General features: G+C 45.7%; 1 protein-coding gene across 5 annotated transcripts in view; it reads right to left on the reverse strand.

Moving 5' to 3' along the window:
• col6a3 (collagen, type VI, alpha 3) overlaps window positions 1-18305 on the reverse strand; it is a 69870-nt gene that overhangs the window by 50411 nt on the left and 1154 nt on the right. For all 5 annotated transcript variants that reach the window (XM_034286752.1, XM_034286751.1, XM_034286750.1 and 2 more), the window contains exons 3-26: window positions 17680-18279; window positions 16950-17549; window positions 16220-16819; window positions 15490-16089; window positions 14760-15359; window positions 14030-14629; window positions 13300-13899; window positions 12570-13169; window positions 11840-12439; window positions 11110-11709; window positions 10368-10979; window positions 9474-10064; window positions 8765-9364; window positions 8023-8634; window positions 7129-7719; window positions 6420-7019; window positions 5678-6289; window positions 4784-5374; window positions 4075-4674; window positions 3333-3944; window positions 2439-3029; window positions 1730-2329; window positions 1000-1599; window positions 258-869 (exon numbers count right to left, since the gene is read on the reverse strand). In XM_034286752.1, coding sequence (XP_034142643.1) covers window positions 258-869; window positions 1000-1599; window positions 1730-2329; window positions 2439-3029; window positions 3333-3944; window positions 4075-4674; window positions 4784-5374; window positions 5678-6289; window positions 6420-7019; window positions 7129-7719; window positions 8023-8634; window positions 8765-9364; window positions 9474-10064; window positions 10368-10979; window positions 11110-11709; window positions 11840-12439; window positions 12570-13169; window positions 13300-13899; window positions 14030-14629; window positions 14760-15359; window positions 15490-16089; window positions 16220-16819; window positions 16950-17549; window positions 17680-18279 — 14424 coding nt within the window. The remainder of the gene's footprint in view (window positions 1-257; window positions 870-999; window positions 1600-1729; window positions 2330-2438; window positions 3030-3332; window positions 3945-4074; window positions 4675-4783; window positions 5375-5677; window positions 6290-6419; window positions 7020-7128; window positions 7720-8022; window positions 8635-8764; window positions 9365-9473; window positions 10065-10367; window positions 10980-11109; window positions 11710-11839; window positions 12440-12569; window positions 13170-13299; window positions 13900-14029; window positions 14630-14759; window positions 15360-15489; window positions 16090-16219; window positions 16820-16949; window positions 17550-17679; window positions 18280-18305) is intronic.

Consider the following 18305-nt stretch of genomic DNA (forward strand, 5'->3'; position numbering starts at 1 on the left):
TACGTAGGAGAAAAACAGGACATAGCTGCTTTGGTCACATGAAAGTAATGTCTTTACTTAATTTCAAACTTTTTCAAAAAAATGCTCAATATGTTTGTCAGACACAGTGTGATCATAAAGAATATTGCTACAAAGGTTGAGAAATGAAACCAACATGAAGGGCCTCCGGGTATCTACCTAATAATTTGGAAGCTGTCGACTACAGCTTTCTCAAGCAAAAGTGAAACGGAGCAGAACAAAACCATACTTTTTCTTACCTATTATTGTTGGTTTTACTGTTGGTTTCATGGTTGGATCTGGCACAATCACAGTACCCAAGACAGAAATTAGTTGCTGATGGACGTTTGGGAGGTCAGTAAATTCAGACACAGAAAGAGCAAAACTGGGGTCATAGGATATCTTTTGTAATTCTCTGATATCAGAGCTCCTTGTTCCAACTGCAAACACCTTGACACCAAGCTCCTTCAGAGCAGCGGCTGGAGTGTCAACATTGTCAAAGGACCTTCCACCACTCAACAGAATCAGTAGCTGTGGAACACCATCAAGGCGCCTACTTCCAGAGGAGGCAGTAAAGACGTTGTCTCTGACATACTGGAGGGCTGCCCCGGTGTTAAGGGGTCTTCCTCCCTTGTGCCTCAGGCCTGTTACGGCGTCAACAACGTTTTCCTTTGTTGTGTAAGTGTTCAAATAGAAGTTGGCCTCTGGTTCTCTGCTGTACTGGACCACAGAAACTCTATCTCTGTTCTCTTCCACAGTGAGTTTCTCAACTACTCTTTGAACAAAGTCACGCATTGCTGGGAAACCACTCCTAGTGCCATCAGAACCATCCAGAAGGAAAACCACATCCTTTCTGGCGGTTTCAAGATCAACTGAGAAAAGACAAAGATTACATAAATCAGTCTGGACAAATCTGGTGTTTGTGGTCATATGAAAGTGCTAAGACACAGCTGACAATTTGCTAACATGTCCGGACTCTTAGATCACAGCGATGAAATTTACCTAAAACTGTTGGGGTTTCTGTAGTAACTCCAACAGCCACTGTTTCCACAGAGGATAGCAGTTGCTGCTGGATGCTCGGAAGGTCTGTGAAATCCGAGACAGACATTGCGTGACTGGGATCTTGTGATATCCTCTGCATTTCTCTGCTATCAGAGCTCCTTGTTCCAATTGCAAACACCTTGACACCAAGCTCCTTCAGAGCAGCGGCTGGAGTGTCAACATTGTCAAAGGACCTTCCACCACTCAACAGAATCAGTAGCTGTGGAACACCATCAAGGCGCCTACTTCCAGAGGAGGCAGTAAAGACGTTGTCTCTGACATACTGGAGGGCTGCCCCGGTGTTAAGGGGTCTTCCTCCCTTGTGCCTCAGGCCTGTTACGGCGTCAACAACGTTTTCCTTTGTTGTGTAAGTGTTCAAATAGAAGTTGGCCTCTGGTTCTCTGCTGTACTGGACCACAGAAACTCTATCTCTGTTCTCTTCCACAGTGAGTTTCTCAACTACTCTTTGAACAAAGTCACGCATTGCTGGGAAACCACTCCTAGTGCCATCAGAACCATCCAGAAGGAAAACCACATCCTTTCTGGCGGTTTCAAGATCAACTGAGAAAAGACAAAGATTACATAAATCAGTCTGGACAAATCTGGTGTTTGTGGTCATATGAAAGTGCTAAGACACAGCTGACAATTTGCTAACATGTCCGGACTCTTAGATCACAGCGATGAAATTTACCTAAAACTGTTGGGGTTTCTGTAGTAACTCCAACAACCACTGTTTCCACAGAGGATAGCAGTTGCTGCTGGATGCTCGGAAGGTCTGTGAAATCCGAGACAGACATTGCTTGACTGGGATCTTGTGATATCCTCTGCATTTCTCTGCTATCAGAGCTCCTTGTTCCAATTGCAAACACCTTGACACCAAGCTCCTTCAGAGCAGCGGCTGGAGTGTCAACATTGTCAAAGGACCTTCCACCACTCAACAGAATCAGTAGCTGTGGAACACCATCAAGGCGCCTACTTCCAGAGGAGGCAGTAAAGACGTTGTCTCTGACATACTGGAGGGCTGCCCCTGTGTTAAGGGGTCTTCCTCCCTTGTGCCTCAGGCCTGTTACGGCGTCAACAACGTTTTCCTTTGTTGTGTAAGTGTTCAAATAGAAGTTGGCCTCTGGTTCTCTGCTGTACTGGACCACAGAAACTCTATCTCTGTTCTCTTCCACAGTGAGTTTCTCAACTACTCTTTGAACAAAGTCACGCATTGCTGGGAAACCACTCCTAGTGCCATCGGAACCATCCAGAAGGAAAACCACATCCTTTCTGGCAATACTTTTGTCCACTAATCGTATATGAAACAAAAGAGAAAAGAGGTCAACATTGCTTTTTGGAAACCCAGACTGAAATATTTGTGTTTCTTTAGTCATCCTAGATAATGCATCTGGTCTTACCTGTTGGGGTTATGGGTATGGCTTTGAGTAGTTGAGTTTTGAGTGAGGATAAATACTGCTCCTGGACTCTTGGGATGTCAGTGAATTTGGAAACAGACTGGGAATAACTAGGATCAGTGACAATCCTTTCAACCTCTCTGCTGGAATTTTGGGTCCCAATGCCAAAGATCAAGACCCCACTCTCTTTCAGGGCAGATGCTGATACATCAACGTTATCGTTGGACCTCCCTCCACTCAGCAGTATCAACATCTGAGGGATGCCCTGTAGGCTTCTGCTTCCAGAAGAGGCAGTAAAGATGTCGTCTCTGACATACTGAAGAGCTGCCCCAGTGTTAAGGGGTCTTCCTCCTTTGTGCCTCAGACCTCTTACTGTATTGACAATGTCATCCTTTGTATTGAATGTGTTCAGGTAGAATTGGGCAGCTGGATCTCTACTGTACTGGACTAACGCAACACGATCCTTGTTCTCATCCACAGCGAGTGTCTCCACCACTCTTTGAACAAAGTCCCGCATTGCTGGGAATCCAGCCCTCGTGTCATCAGACCCATCCAGCAAGAATACAACATCCCTCGAGGGAGCCCGACTCTCGACTAAGGAATGTGAAAGTTGACACAAAGAGTAATATTATATGTTGCATACGTAGGAGAAAAACAGGACATAGCTGCTCTGGTCACATGAAAGTAATGTCTTTACTTAATTTCAAACTTTTTCAAAAAAATGCTCAATAGGTTTGTCAGACACAGTGTGATCATAAAGAATATTGCTACAAAGGTTGAGAAATGAAACCAACATGAAGGGCCTCCGGGTATCTACCTAATAATTTGGAAGCTGTCGACTACAGCTTTCTCAAGCAAAAGTGAAACGGAGCAGAACAAAACCATACTTTTTCTTACCTATTATTGTTGGTTTTACTGTTGGTTTCATGGTTGGATCCGGCACAATCACAGTACCCAAGACAGAAATTAGTTGCTGATGGACGTTTGGGAGGTCAGTAAATTCAGACACAGAAAGAGCAAAACTGGGGTCATAGGATATCTTTTGTAATTCTCTGATATCAGAGCTCCTTGTTCCAACTGCAAACACCTTGACACCAAGCTCCTTCAGAGCAGCGGCTGGAGTGTCAACATTGTCAAAGGACCTTCCACCACTCAACAGAATCAGTAGCTGTGGAACACCATCAAGGCGCCTACTTCCAGAGGAGGCAGTAAAGACGTTGTCTCTGACATACTGGAGGGCTGCCCCGGTGTTAAGGGGTCTTCCTCCCTTGTGCCTCAGGCCTGTTACGGCGTCAACAACGTTTTCCTTTGTTGTGTAAGTGTTCAAATAGAAGTTGGCCTCTGGTTCTCTGCTGTACTGGACCACAGAAACTCTATCTCTGTTCTCTTCCACAGTGAGTTTCTCAACTACTCTTTGAACAAAGTCACGCATTGCTGGGAAACCACTCCTAGTGCCATCAGAACCATCCAGAAGGAAAACCACATCCTTTCTGGCGGTTTCAAGATCAACTGAGAAAAGACAAAGATTACATAAATCAGTCTGGACAAATCTGGTGTTTGTGGTCATATGAAAGTGCTAAGACACAGCTGACAATTTGCTAACATGTCCGGACTCTTAGATCACAGCGATGAAATTTACCTAAAACTGTTGGGGTTTCTGTAGTAACTCCAACAACCACTGTTTCCACAGAGGATAGCAGTTGCTGCTGGATGCTCGGAAGGTCTGTGAAATCCGAGACAGACATTGCTTGACTGGGATCTTGTGATATCCTCTGCATTTCTCTGCTATCAGAGCTCCTTGTTCCAATTGCAAACACCTTGACACCAAGCTCCTTCAGAGCAGCGGCTGGAGTGTCAACATTGTCAAAGGACCTTCCACCACTCAACAGAATCAGTAGCTGTGGAACACCATCAAGGCGCCTACTTCCAGAGGAGGCAGTAAAGACGTTGTCTCTGACATACTGGAGGGCTGCCCCGGTGTTAAGGGGTCTTCCTCCCTTGTGCCTCAGGCCTGTTACGGCGTCAACAACGTTTTCCTTTGTTGTGTAAGTGTTCAAATAGAAGTTGGCCTCTGGTTCTCTGCTGTACTGGACCACAGAAACTCTATCTCTGTTCTCTTCCACAGTGAGTTTCTCAACTACTCTTTGAACAAAGTCACGCATTGCTGGGAAACCACTCCTAGTGCCATCGGAACCATCCAGAAGGAAAACCACATCCTTTCTGGCAATACTTTTGTCCACTAATCGTATATGAAACAAAAGAGAAAAGAGGTCAACATTGCTTTTTGGAAACCCAGACTGAAATATTTGTGTTTCTTTAGTCATCCTAGATAATGCATCTGGTCTTACCTGTTGGGGTTATGGGTATGGCTTTGAGTAGTTGAGTTTTGAGTGAGGATAAATACTGCTCCTGGACTCTTGGGATGTCAGTGAATTCGGAAACAGACTGGGAATAACTAGGATCAGTGACAATCCTTTCAACCTCTCTGCTGGAATTTCGGGTCCCAATGCCAAAGATCAAGACCCCACTCTCTTTCAGGGCAGATGCTGATACATCAACGTTATCGTTGGACCTCCCTCCACTCAGCAGTATCAACATCTGAGGGATGCCCTGTAGGCTTCTGCTTCCAGAAGAGGCAGTAAAGATGTCGTCTCTGACATACTGAAGAGCTGCCCCAGTGTTAAGGGGTCTTCCTCCTTTGTGCCTCAGACCTCTTACTGTATTGACAATGTCATCCTTTGTATTGAATGTGTTCAGGTAGAATTGGGCAGCTGGATCTCTACTGTACTGGACTAACGCAACACGATCCTTGTTCTCATCCACAGCGAGTGTCTCCACCACTCTTTGAACAAAGTCCCGCATTGCTGGGAATCCAGCCCTCGTGTCATCAGACCCATCCAGCAAGAATACAACATCCCTCGAGGGAGCCCGACTCTCGACTAAGGAATGTGAAAGTTGACACAAAGAGTAATATTATATGTTGCATACGTAGGAGAAAAACAGGACATAGCTGCTCTGGTCACATGAAAGTAATGTCTTTACTTAATTTCAAACTTTTTCAAAAAAATGCTCAATATGTTTGTCAGACACAGTGTGATCATAAAGAATATTGCTACAAAGGTTGAGAAATGAAACCAACATGAAGGGCCTCCGGGTATCTACCTAATAATTTGGAAGCTGTCGACTACAGCTTTCTCAAGCAAAAGTGAAACGGAGCAGAACAAAACCATACTTTTTCTTACCTATTATTGTTGGTTTTACTGTTGGTTTCATGGTTGGATCTGGCACAATCACAGTACCCAAGACAGAAATTAGTTGCTGATGGACGTTTGGGAGGTCAGTAAATTCAGACACAGAAAGAGCAAAACTGGGGTCATAGGATATCTTTTGTAATTCTCTGATATCAGAGCTCCTTGTTCCAACTGCAAACACCTTGACACCAAGCTCCTTCAGAGCAGCGGCTGGAGTGTCAACATTGTCAAAGGACCTTCCACCACTCAACAGAATCAGTAGCTGTGGAACACCATCAAGGCGCCTACTTCCAGAGGAGGCAGTAAAGACGTTGTCTCTGACATACTGGAGGGCTGCCCCGGTGTTAAGGGGTCTTCCTCCCTTGTGCCTCAGGCCTGTTACGGCGTCAACAACGTTTTCCTTTGTTGTGTAAGTGTTCAAATAGAAGTTGGCCTCTGGTTCTCTGCTGTACTGGACCACAGAAACTCTATCTCTGTTCTCTTCCACAGTGAGTTTCTCAACTACTCTTTGAACAAAGTCACGCATTGCTGGGAAACCACTCCTAGTGCCATCAGAACCATCCAGAAGGAAAACCACATCCTTTCTGGCGGTTTCAAGATCAACTGAGAAAAGACAAAGATTACATAAATCAGTCTGGACAAATCTGGTGTTTGTGGTCATATGAAAGTGCTAAGACACAGCTGACAATTTGCTAACATGTCCGGACTCTTAGATCACAGCGATGAAATTTACCTAAAACTGTTGGGGTTTCTGTAGTAACTCCAACAACCACTGTTTCCACAGAGGATAGCAGTTGCTGCTGGATGCTCGGAAGGTCTGTGAAATCCGAGACAGACATTGCGTGACTGGGATCTTGTGATATCCTCTGCATTTCTCTGCTATCAGAGCTCCTTGTTCCAATTGCAAACACCTTGACACCAAGCTCCTTCAGAGCAGCGGCTGGAGTGTCAACATTGTCAAAGGACCTTCCACCACTCAACAGAATCAGTAGCTGTGGAACACCATCAAGGCGCCTACTTCCAGAGGAGGCAGTAAAGACGTTGTCTCTGACATACTGGAGGGCTGCCCCGGTGTTAAGGGGTCTTCCTCCCTTGTGCCTCAGGCCTGTTACGGCGTCAACAACGTTTTCCTTTGTTGTGTAAGTGTTCAAATAGAAGTTGGCCTCTGGTTCTCTGCTGTACTGGACCACAGAAACTCTATCTCTGTTCTCTTCCACAGTGAGTTTCTCAACTACTCTTTGAACAAAGTCACGCATTGCTGGGAAACCACTCCTAGTGCCATCAGAACCATCCAGAAGGAAAACCACATCCTTTCTGGCAATACTTTTGTCCACTAATCGTATATGAAACAAAAGAGAAAAGAGGTCAACATTGCTTTTTGGAAACCCAGACTGAAATATTTGTGTTTCTTTAGTCATCCTAGATAATGCATCTGGTCTTACCTGTTGGGGTTATGGGTATGGCTTTGAGTAGTTGAGTTTTGAGTGAGGATAAATACTGCTCCTGGACTCTTGGGATGTCAGTGAATTCGGAAACAGACTGGGAATAACTAGGATCAGTGACAATCCTTTCAACCTCTCTGCTGGAATTTCGGGTCCCAATGCCAAAGATCAAGACCCCACTCTCTTTCAGGGCAGATGCTGATACATCAACGTTATCGTTGGACCTCCCTCCACTCAGCAGTATCAACATCTGAGGGATGCCCTGTAGGCTTCTGCTTCCAGAAGAGGCAGTAAAGATGTTGTCTCTGACATACTGAAGAGCTGCCCCAGTGTTAAGGGGTCTTCCTCCTTTGTGCCTCAGACCTCTTACTGTATTGACAATGTCATCCTTTGTATTGAATGTGTTCAGGTAGAATTGGGCAGCTGGATCTCTACTGTACTGGACTAACGCAACACGATCCTTGTTCTCATCCACAGCGAGTGTCTCCACCACTCTTTGAACAAAGTCCCGCATTGCTGGGAATCCAGCCCTCGTGTCATCAGACCCATCCAGCAAGAATACAACATCCCTCGAGGGAGCCCGACTCTCGACTAAGGAATGTGAAAGTTGACACAAAGAGTAATATTATATGTTGCATACGTAGGAGAAAAACAGAACATAGCTGCTCTGGTCACATGAAAGTAATGTCTTTACTTAATTTCAAACTTTTTCAAAAAAATGCTCAATATGTTTGTCAGACACAGTGTGATCATAAAGAATATTGCTACAAAGGTTGAGAAATGAAACCAACATGAAGGGCCTCCGGGTATCTACCTAATAATTTGGAAGCTGTCGACTACAGCTTTCTCAAGCAAAAGTGAAACGGAGCAGAACAAAACCATACTTTTTCTTACCTATTATTGTTGGTTTTACTGTTGGTTTCATGGTTGGATCTGGCACAATCACAGTACCCAAGACAGAAATTAGTTGCTGATGGACGTTTGGGAGGTCAGTAAATTCAGACACAGAAAGAGCAAAACTGGGGTCATAGGATATCTTTTGTAATTCTCTGATATCAGAGCTCCTTGTTCCAACTGCAAACACCTTGACACCAAGCTCCTTCAGAGCAGCGGCTGGAGTGTCAACATTGTCAAAGGACCTTCCACCACTCAACAGAATCAGTAGCTGTGGAACACCATCAAGGCGCCTACTTCCAGAGGAGGCAGTAAAGACGTTGTCTCTGACATACTGGAGGGCTGCCCCGGTGTTAAGGGGTCTTCCTCCCTTGTGCCTCAGGCCTGTTACGGCGTCAACAACGTTTTCCTTTGTTGTGTAAGTGTTCAAATAGAAGTTGGCCTCTGGTTCTCTGCTGTACTGGACCACAGAAACTCTATCTCTGTTCTCTTCCACAGTGAGTTTCTCAACTACTCTTTGAACAAAGTCACGCATTGCTGGGAAACCACTCCTAGTGCCATCAGAACCATCCAGAAGGAAAACCACATCCTTTCTGGCGGTTTCAAGATCAACTGAGAAAAGACAAAGATTACATAAATCAGTCTGGACAAATCTGGTGTTTGTGGTCATATGAAAGTGCTAAGACACAGCTGACAATTTGCTAACATGTCCGGACTCTTAGATCACAGCGATGAAATTTACCTAAAACTGTTGGGGTTTCTGTAGTAACTCCAACAACCACTGTTTCCACAGAGGATAGCAGTTGCTGCTGGATGCTCGGAAGGTCTGTGAAATCCGAGACAGACATTGCTTGACTGGGATCTTGTGATATCCTCTGCATTTCTCTGCTATCAGAGCTCCTTGTTCCAATTGCAAACACCTTGACACCAAGCTCCTTCAGAGCAGCGGCTGGAGTGTCAACATTGTCAAAGGACCTTCCACCACTCAACAGAATCAGTAGCTGTGGAACACCATCAAGGTGCCTACTTCCAGAGGAGGCAGTAAAGACGTTGTCTCTGACATACTGGAGGGCTGCCCCGGTGTTAAGGGGTCTTCCTCCCTTGTGCCTCAGGCCTGTTACGGCGTCAACAACGTTTTCCTTTGTTGTGTAAGTGTTCAAATAGAAGTTGGCCTCTGGTTCTCTGCTGTACTGGACCACAGAAACTCTATCTCTGTTCTCTTCCACAGTGAGTTTCTCAACTACTCTTTGAACAAAGTCACGCATTGCTGGGAAACCACTTCTAGTGCCATCGGAACCATCCAGAAGGAAAACCACATCCTTTCTGGCAATACTTTTGTCCACTAATCGTATATGAAACAAAAGAGAAAAGAGGTCAACATTGCTTTTTGGAAACCCAGACTGAAATATTTGTGTTTCTTTAGTCATCCTAGATAATGCATCTGGTCTTACCTGTTGGGGTTATGGGTATGGCTTTGAGTAGTTGAGTTTTGAGTGAGGATAAATACTGCTCCTGGACTCTTGGGATGTCAGTGAATTCGGAAACAGACTGGGAATAACTAGGATCAGTGACAATCCTTTCAACCTCTCTGCTGGAATTTCGGGTCCCAATGCCAAAGATCAAGACCCCACTCTCTTTCAGGGCAGATGCTGATACATCAACGTTATCGTTGGACCTCCCTCCACTCAGCAGTATCAACATCTGAGGGATGCCCTGTAGGCTTCTGCTTCCAGAAGAGGCAGTAAAGATGTTGTCTCTGACATACTGAAGAGCTGCCCCAGTGTTAAGGGGTCTTCCTCCTTTGTGCCTCAGACCTCTTACTGTATTGACAATGTCATCCTTTGTATTGAATGTGTTCAGGTAGAATTGGGCAGCTGGATCTCTACTGTACTGGACTAACGCAACACGATCCTTGTTCTCATCCACAGCGAGTGTCTCCACCACTCTTTGAACAAAGTCCCGCATTGCTGGGAATCCAGCCCTCGTGCCATCAGACCCATCCAGCAAGAATACAACATCCCTCGAGGGAGCCCGACTCTCGACTAAGGAATGTGAAAGTTGACACAAAGAGTAATATTATATGTTGCATACGTAGGAGAAAAACAGGACATAGCTGCTTTGGTCACATGAAAGTAATGTCTTTACTTAATTTCAAACTTTTTCAAAAAAATGCTCAATATGTTTGTCAGACACAGTGTGATCATAAAGAATATTGCTACAAAGGTTGAGAAATGAAACCAACATGAAGGGCCTCCGGGTATCTACCTAATAATTTGGAAGCTGTCGACTACAGCTTTCTCAAGCAAAAGTGAAACGGAGCAGAACAAAACCATACTTTTTCTTACCTATTATTGTTGGTTTTACTGTTGGTTTCATGGTTGGATCCGGCACAATCACAGTACCCAAGACAGAAATTAGTTGCTGATGGACGTTTGGGAGGTCAGTAAATTCAGACACAGAAAGAGCAAAACTGGGGTCATAGGATATCTTTTGTAATTCTCTGATATCAGAGCTCCTTGTTCCAACTGCAAACACCTTGACACCAAGCTCCTTCAGAGCAGCGGCTGGAGTGTCAACATTGTCAAAGGACCTTCCACCACTCAACAGAATCAGTAGCTGTGGAACACCATCAAGGCGCCTACTTCCAGAGGAGGCAGTAAAGACGTTGTCTCTGACATACTGGAGGGCTGCCCCGGTGTTAAGGGGTCTTCCTCCCTTGTGCCTCAGGCCTGTTACGGCGTCAACAACGTTTTCCTTTGTTGTGTAAGTGTTCAAATAGAAGTTGGCCTCTGGTTCTCTGCTGTACTGGACCACAGAAACTCTATCTCTGTTCTCTTCCACAGTGAGTTTCTCAACTACTCTTTGAACAAAGTCACGCATTGCTGGGAAACCACTCCTAGTGCCATCAGAACCATCCAGAAGGAAAACCACATCCTTTCTGGCGGTTTCAAGATCAACTGAGAAAAGACAAAGATTACATAAATCAGTCTGGACAAATCTGGTGTTTGTGGTCATATGAAAGTGCTAAGACACAGCTGACAATTTGCTAACATGTCCGGACTCTTAGATCACAGCGATGAAATTTACCTAAAACTGTTGGGGTTTCTGTAGTAACTCCAACAACCACTGTTTCCACAGAGGATAGCAGTTGCTGCTGGATGCTCGGAAGGTCTGTGAAATCCGAGACAGACATTGCGTGACTGGGATCTTGTGATATCCTCTGCATTTCTCTGCTATCAGAGCTCCTTGTTCCAATTGCAAACACCTTGACACCAAGCTCCTTCAGAGCAGCGGCTGGAGTGTCAACATTGTCAAAGGACCTTCCACCACTCAACAGAATCAGTAGCTGTGGAACACCATCAAGGCGCCTACTTCCAGAGGAGGCAGTAAAGACGTTGTCTCTGACATACTGGAGGGCTGCCCCGGTGTTAAGGGGTCTTCCTCCCTTGTGCCTCAGGCCTGTTACGGCGTCAACAACGTTTTCCTTTGTTGTGTAAGTGTTCAAATAGAAGTTGGCCTCTGGTTCTCTGCTGTACTGGACCACAGAAACTCTATCTCTGTTCTCTTCCACAGTGAGTTTCTCAACTACTCTTTGAACAAAGTCACGCATTGCTGGGAAACCACTCCTAGTGCCATCAGAACCATCCAGAAGGAAAACCACATCCTTTCTGGCGGTTTCAAGATCAACTGAGAAAAGACAAAGATTACATAAATCAGTCTGGACAAATCTGGTGTTTGTGGTCATATGAAAGTGCTAAGACACAGCTGACAATTTGCTAACATGTCCGGACTCTTAGATCACAGCGATGAAATTTACCTAAAACTGTTGGGGTTTCTGTAGTAACTCCAACAACCACTGTTTCCACAGAGGATAGCAGTTGCTGCTGGATGCTCGGAAGGTCTGTGAAATCCGAGACAGACATTGCGTGACTGGGATCTTGTGATATCCTCTGCATTTCTCTGCTATCAGAGCTCCTTGTTCCAATTGCAAACACCTTGACACCAAGCTCCTTCAGAGCAGCGGCTGGAGTGTCAACATTGTCAAAGGACCTTCCACCACTCAACAGAATCAGTAGCTGTGGAACACCATCAAGGCGCCTACTTCCAGAGGAGGCAGTAAAGACGTTGTCTCTGACATACTGGAGGGCTGCCCCGGTGTTAAGGGGTCTTCCTCCCTTGTGCCTCAGGCCTGTTACGGCGTCAACAACGTTTTCCTTTGTTGTGTAAGTGTTCAAATAGAAGTTGGCCTCTGGTTCTCTGCTGTACTGGACCACAGAAACTCTATCTCTGTTCTCTTCCACAGTGAGTTTCTCAACTACTCTTTGAACAAAGTCACGCATTGCTGGGAAACCACTCCTAGTGCCATCAGAACCATCCAGAAGGAAAACCACATCCTTTCTGGCGGTTTCAAGATCAACTGAGAAAAGACAAAGATTACATAAATCAGTCTGGACAAATCTGGTGTTTGTGGTCATATGAAAGTGCTAAGACACAGCTGACAATTTGCTAACATGTCCGGACTCTTAGATCACAGCGATGAAATTTACCTAAAACTGTTGGGGTTTCTGTAGTAACTCCAACAACCACTGTTTCCACAGAGGATAGCAGTTGCTGCTGGATGCTCGGAAGGTCTGTGAAATCCGAGACAGACATTGCGTGACTGGGATCTTGTGATATCCTCTGCATTTCTCTGCTATCAGAGCTCCTTGTTCCAATTGCAAACACCTTGACACCAAGCTCCTTCAGAGCAGCGGCTGGAGTGTCAACATTGTCAAAGGACCTTCCACCACTCAACAGAATCAGTAGCTGTGGAACACCATCAAGGCGCCTACTTCCAGAGGAGGCAGTAAAGACGTTGTCTCTGACATACTGGAGGGCTGCCCCGGTGTTAAGGGGTCTTCCTCCCTTGTGCCTCAGGCCTGTTACGGCGTCAACAACGTTTTCCTTTGTTGTGTAAGTGTTCAAATAGAAGTTGGCCTCTGGTTCTCTGCTGTACTGGACCACAGAAACTCTATCTCTGTTCTCTTCCACAGTGAGTTTCTCAACTACTCTTTGAACAAAGTCACGCATTGCTGGGAAACCACTCCTAGTGCCATCAGAACCATCCAGAAGGAAAACCACATCCTTTCTGGCGGTTTCAAGATCAACTGAGAAAAGACAAAGATTACATAAATCAGTCTGGACAAATCTGGTGTTTGTGGTCATATGAAAGTGCTAAGACACAGCTGACAATTTGCTAACATGTCCGGACTCTTAGATCACAGCGATGAAATTTACCTAAAACTGTTGGGGTTTCTGTAGTAACTCCAACAACCACTGTTTCCACAGAGGATAGCAGTTGCTGCTGGATGCTCGGAAGGTCTGTGAAATCCGAGACAGACATTGCGTGACTGGGATCTTGTGATATCCTCTGCATTTCTCTGCTATCAGAGCTCCTTGTTCCAATTGCAAACACCTTGACACCAAGCTCCTTCAGAGCAGCGGCTGGAGTGTCAACATTGTCAAAGGACCTTCCACCACTCAACAGAATCAGTAGCTGTGGAACACCATCAAGGCGCCTACTTCCAGAGGAGGCAGTAAAGACGTTGTCTCTGACATACTGGAGGGCTGCCCCGGTGTTAAGGGGTCTTCCTCCCTTGTGCCTCAGGCCTGTTACGGCGTCAACAACGTTTTCCTTTGTTGTGTAAGTGTTCAAATAGAAGTTGGCCTCTGGTTCTCTGCTGTACTGGACCACAGAAACTCTATCTCTGTTCTCTTCCACAGTGAGTTTCTCAACTACTCTTTGAACAAAGTCACGCATTGCTGGGAAACCACTCCTAGTGCCATCAGAACCATCCAGAAGGAAAACCACATCCTTTCTGGCGGTTTCAAGATCAACTGAGAAAAGACAAAGATTACATAAATCAGTCTGGACAAATCTGGTGTTTGTGGTCATATGAAAGTGCTAAGACACAGCTGACAATTTGCTAACATGTCCGGACTCTTAGATCACAGCGATGAAATTTACCTAAAACTGTTGGGGTTTCTGTAGTAACTCCAACAACCACTGTTTCCACAGAGGATAGCAGTTGCTGCTGGATGCTCGGAAGGTCTGTGAAATCCGAGACAGACATTGCGTGACTGGGATCTTGTGATATCCTCTGCATTTCTCTGCTATCAGAGCTCCTTGTTCCAATTGCAAACACCTTGACACCAAGCTCCTTCAGAGCAGCGGCTGGAGTGTCAACATTGTCAAAGGACCTTCCACCACTCAACAGAATCAGTAGCTGTGGAACACCATCAAGGCGCCTACTTCCAGAGGAGGCAGTAAAGACGTTGTCTCTGACATACTGGAGGGCTGCCCCGGTGTTAAGGGGTCTTCCTCCCTTGTGCCTCAGGCCTGTTACGGCGTCAACAACGTTTTCCTTTGTTGTGTAAGTGTTCAAATAGAAGTTGGCCTCTGGTTCTCTGCTGTACTGGACCACAGAAACTCTATCTCTGTTCTCTTCCACAGTGAGTTTCTCAACTACTCTTTGAACAAAGTCACGCATTGCTGGGAAACCACTCCTAGTGCCATCAGAACCATCCAGAAGGAAAACCACATCCTTTCTGGCGGTTTCAAGATCAACTGAGAAAAGACAAAGATTACATAAATCAGTCTGGACAAATCTGGTGTTTGTGGTCATATGAAAGTGCTAAGACACAGCTGACAATTTGCTAACATGTCCGGACTCTTAGATCACAGCGATGAAATTTACCTAAAACTGTTGGGGTTTCTGTAGTAACTCCAACAACCACTGTTTCCACAGAGGATAGCAGTTGCTGCTGGATGCTCGGAAGGTCTGTGAAATCCGAGACAGACATTGCGTGACTGGGATCTTGTGATATCCTCTGCATTTCTCTGCTATCAGAGCTCCTTGTTCCAATTGCAAACACCTTGACACCAAGCTCCTTCAGAGCAGCGGCTGGAGTGTCAACATTGTCAAAGGACCTTCCACCACTCAACAGAATCAGTAGCTGTGGAACACCATCAAGGCGCCTACTTCCAGAGGAGGCAGTAAAGACGTTGTCTCTGACATACTGGAGGGCTGCCCCGGTGTTAAGGGGTCTTCCTCCCTTGTGCCTCAGGCCTGTTACGGCGTCAACAACGTTTTCCTTTGTTGTGTAAGTGTTCAAATAGAAGTTGGCCTCTGGTTCTCTGCTGTACTGGACCACAGAAACTCTATCTCTGTTCTCTTCCACAGTGAGTTTCTCAACTACTCTTTGAACAAAGTCACGCATTGCTGGGAAACCACTCCTAGTGCCATCAGAACCATCCAGAAGGAAAACCACATCCTTTCTGGCGGTTTCAAGATCAACTGAGAAAAGACAAAGATTACATAAATCAGTCTGGACAAATCTGGTGTTTGTGGTCATATGAAAGTGCTAAGACACAGCTGACAATTTGCTAACATGTCCGGACTCTTAGATCACAGCGATGAAATTTACCTAAAACTGTTGGGGTTTCTGTAGTAACTCCAACAACCACTGTTTCCACAGAGGATAGCAGTTGCTGCTGGATGCTCGGAAGGTCTGTGAAATCCGAGACAGACATTGCGTGACTGGGATCTTGTGATATCCTCTGCATTTCTCTGCTATCAGAGCTCCTTGTTCCAATTGCAAACACCTTGACACCAAGCTCCTTCAGAGCAGCGGCTGGAGTGTCAACATTGTCAAAGGACCTTCCACCACTCAACAGAATCAGTAGCTGTGGAACACCATCAAGGCGCCTACTTCCAGAGGAGGCAGTAAAGACGTTGTCTCTGACATACTGGAGGGCTGCCCCGGTGTTAAGGGGTCTTCCTCCCTTGTGCCTCAGGCCTGTTACGGCGTCAACAACGTTTTCCTTTGTTGTGTAAGTGTTCAAATAGAAGTTGGCCTCTGGTTCTCTGCTGTACTGGACCACAGAAACTCTATCTCTGTTCTCTTCCACAGTGAGTTTCTCAACTACTCTTTGAACAAAGTCACGCATTGCTGGGAAACCACTCCTAGTGCCATCAGAACCATCCAGAAGGAAAACCACATCCTTTCTGGCGGTTTCAAGATCAACTGAGAAAAGACAAAGATTACATAAATCAGTCTGGACAAATCTGGTGTTTGTGGTCATATGAAAGTGCTAAGACACAGCTGACAATTTGCTAACATGTCCGGACTCTTAGATCACAGCGATGAAATTTACCTAAAACTGTTGGGGTTTCTGTAGTAACTCCAACAACCACTGTTTCCACAGAGGATAGCAGTTGCTGCTGGATGCTCGGAAGGTCTGTGAAATCCGAGACAGACATTGCGTGACTGGGATCTTGTGATATCCTCTGCATTTCTCTGCTATCAGAGCTCCTTGTTCCAATTGCAAACACCTTGACACCAAGCTCCTTCAGAGCAGCGGCTGGAGTGTCAACATTGTCAAAGGACCTTCCACCACTCAACAGAATCAGTAGCTGTGGAACACCATCAAGGCGCCTACTTCCAGAGGAGGCAGTAAAGACGTTGTCTCTGACATACTGGAGGGCTGCCCCGGTGTTAAGGGGTCTTCCTCCCTTGTGCCTCAGGCCTGTTACGGCGTCAACAATGTTTTCCTTTGTTGTGTAAGTGTTCAAATAGAAGTTGGCCTCTGGTTCTCTGCTGTACTGGACCACAGAAACTCTATCTCTGTTCTCTTCCACAGTGAGTTTCTCAACTACTCTTTGAACAAAGTCACGCATTGCTGGGAAACCACTCCTAGTGCCATCAGAACCATCCAGAAGGAAAACCACATCCTTTCTGGCGGTTTCAAGATCAACTGAGAAAAGACAAAGATTACATAAATCAGTCTGGACAAATCTGGTGTTTGTGGTCATATGAAAGTGCTAAGACACAGCTGACAATTTGCTAACATGTCCGGACTCTTAGATCACAGCGATGAAATTTACCTAAAACTGTTGGGGTTTCTGTAGTAACTCCAACAACCACTGTTTCCACAGAGGATAGCAGTTGCTGCTGGATGCTCGGAAGGTCTGTGAAATCCGAGACAGACATTGCGTGACTGGGATCTTGTGATATCCTCTGCATTTCTCTGCTATCAGAGCTCCTTGTTCCAATTGCAAACACCTTGACACCAAGCTCCTTCAGAGCAGCGGCTGGAGTGTCAACATTGTCAAAGGACCTTCCACCACTCAACAGAATCAGTAGCTGTGGAACACCATCAAGGCGCCTACTTCCAGAGGAGGCAGTAAAGACGTTGTCTCTGACATACTGGAGGGCTGCCCCGGTGTTAAGGGGTCTTCCTCCCTTGTGCCTCAGGCCTGTTACGGCGTCAACAACGTTTTCCTTTGTTGTGTAAGTGTTCAAATAGAAGTTGGCCTCTGGTTCTCTGCTGTACTGGACCACAGAAACTCTATCTCTGTTCTCTTCCACAGTGAGTTTCTCAACTACTCTTTGAACAAAGTCACGCATTGCTGGGAAACCACTCCTAGTGCCATCAGAACCATCCAGAAGGAAAACCACATCCTTTCTGGCGGTTTCAAGATCAACTGAGAAAAGACAAAGATTACATAAATCAGTCTGGACAAATCTGGTGTTTGTGGTCATATGAAAGTGCTAAGACACAGCTGACAATTTGCTAACATGTCCGGACTCTTAGATCACAGCGATGAAATTTACCTAAAACTGTTGGGGTTTCTGTAGTAACTCCAACAACCACTGTTTCCACAGAGGATAGCAGTTGCTGCTGGATGCTCGGAAGGTCTGTGAAATCCGAGACAGACATTGCTTGACTGGGATCTTGTGATATCCTCTGCATTTCTCTGCTATCAGAGCTCCTTGTTCCAATTGCAAACACCTTGACACCAAGCTCCTTCAGAGCAGCGGCTGGAGTGTCAACATTGTCAAAGGACCTTCCACCACTCAACAGAATCAGTAGCTGTGGAACACCATCAAGGCGCCTACTTCCAGAGGAGGCAGTAAAGACGTTGTCTCTGACATACTGGAGGGCTGCCCCGGTGTTAAGGGGTCTTCCTCCCTTGTGCCTCAGGCCTGTTACGGCGTCAACAACGTTTTCCTTTGTTGTGTAAGTGTTCAAATAGAAGTTGGCCTCTGGTTCTCTGCTGTACTGGACCACAGAAACTCTATCTCTGTTCTCTTCCACAGTGAGTTTCTCAACTACTCTTTGAACAAAGTCACGCATTGCTGGGAAACCACTCCTAGTGCCATCGGAACCATCCAGAAGGAAAACCACATCCTTTCTGGCAATACTTTTGTCCACTAATCGTATATGAAACAAAAGAGAA

This window comes from Esox lucius, chromosome 16, assembly GCF_011004845.1.
Source record: "Esox lucius isolate fEsoLuc1 chromosome 16, fEsoLuc1.pri, whole genome shotgun sequence".
NCBI classification, from domain to species: Eukaryota; Metazoa; Chordata; class Actinopteri; order Esociformes; family Esocidae; genus Esox; species Esox lucius.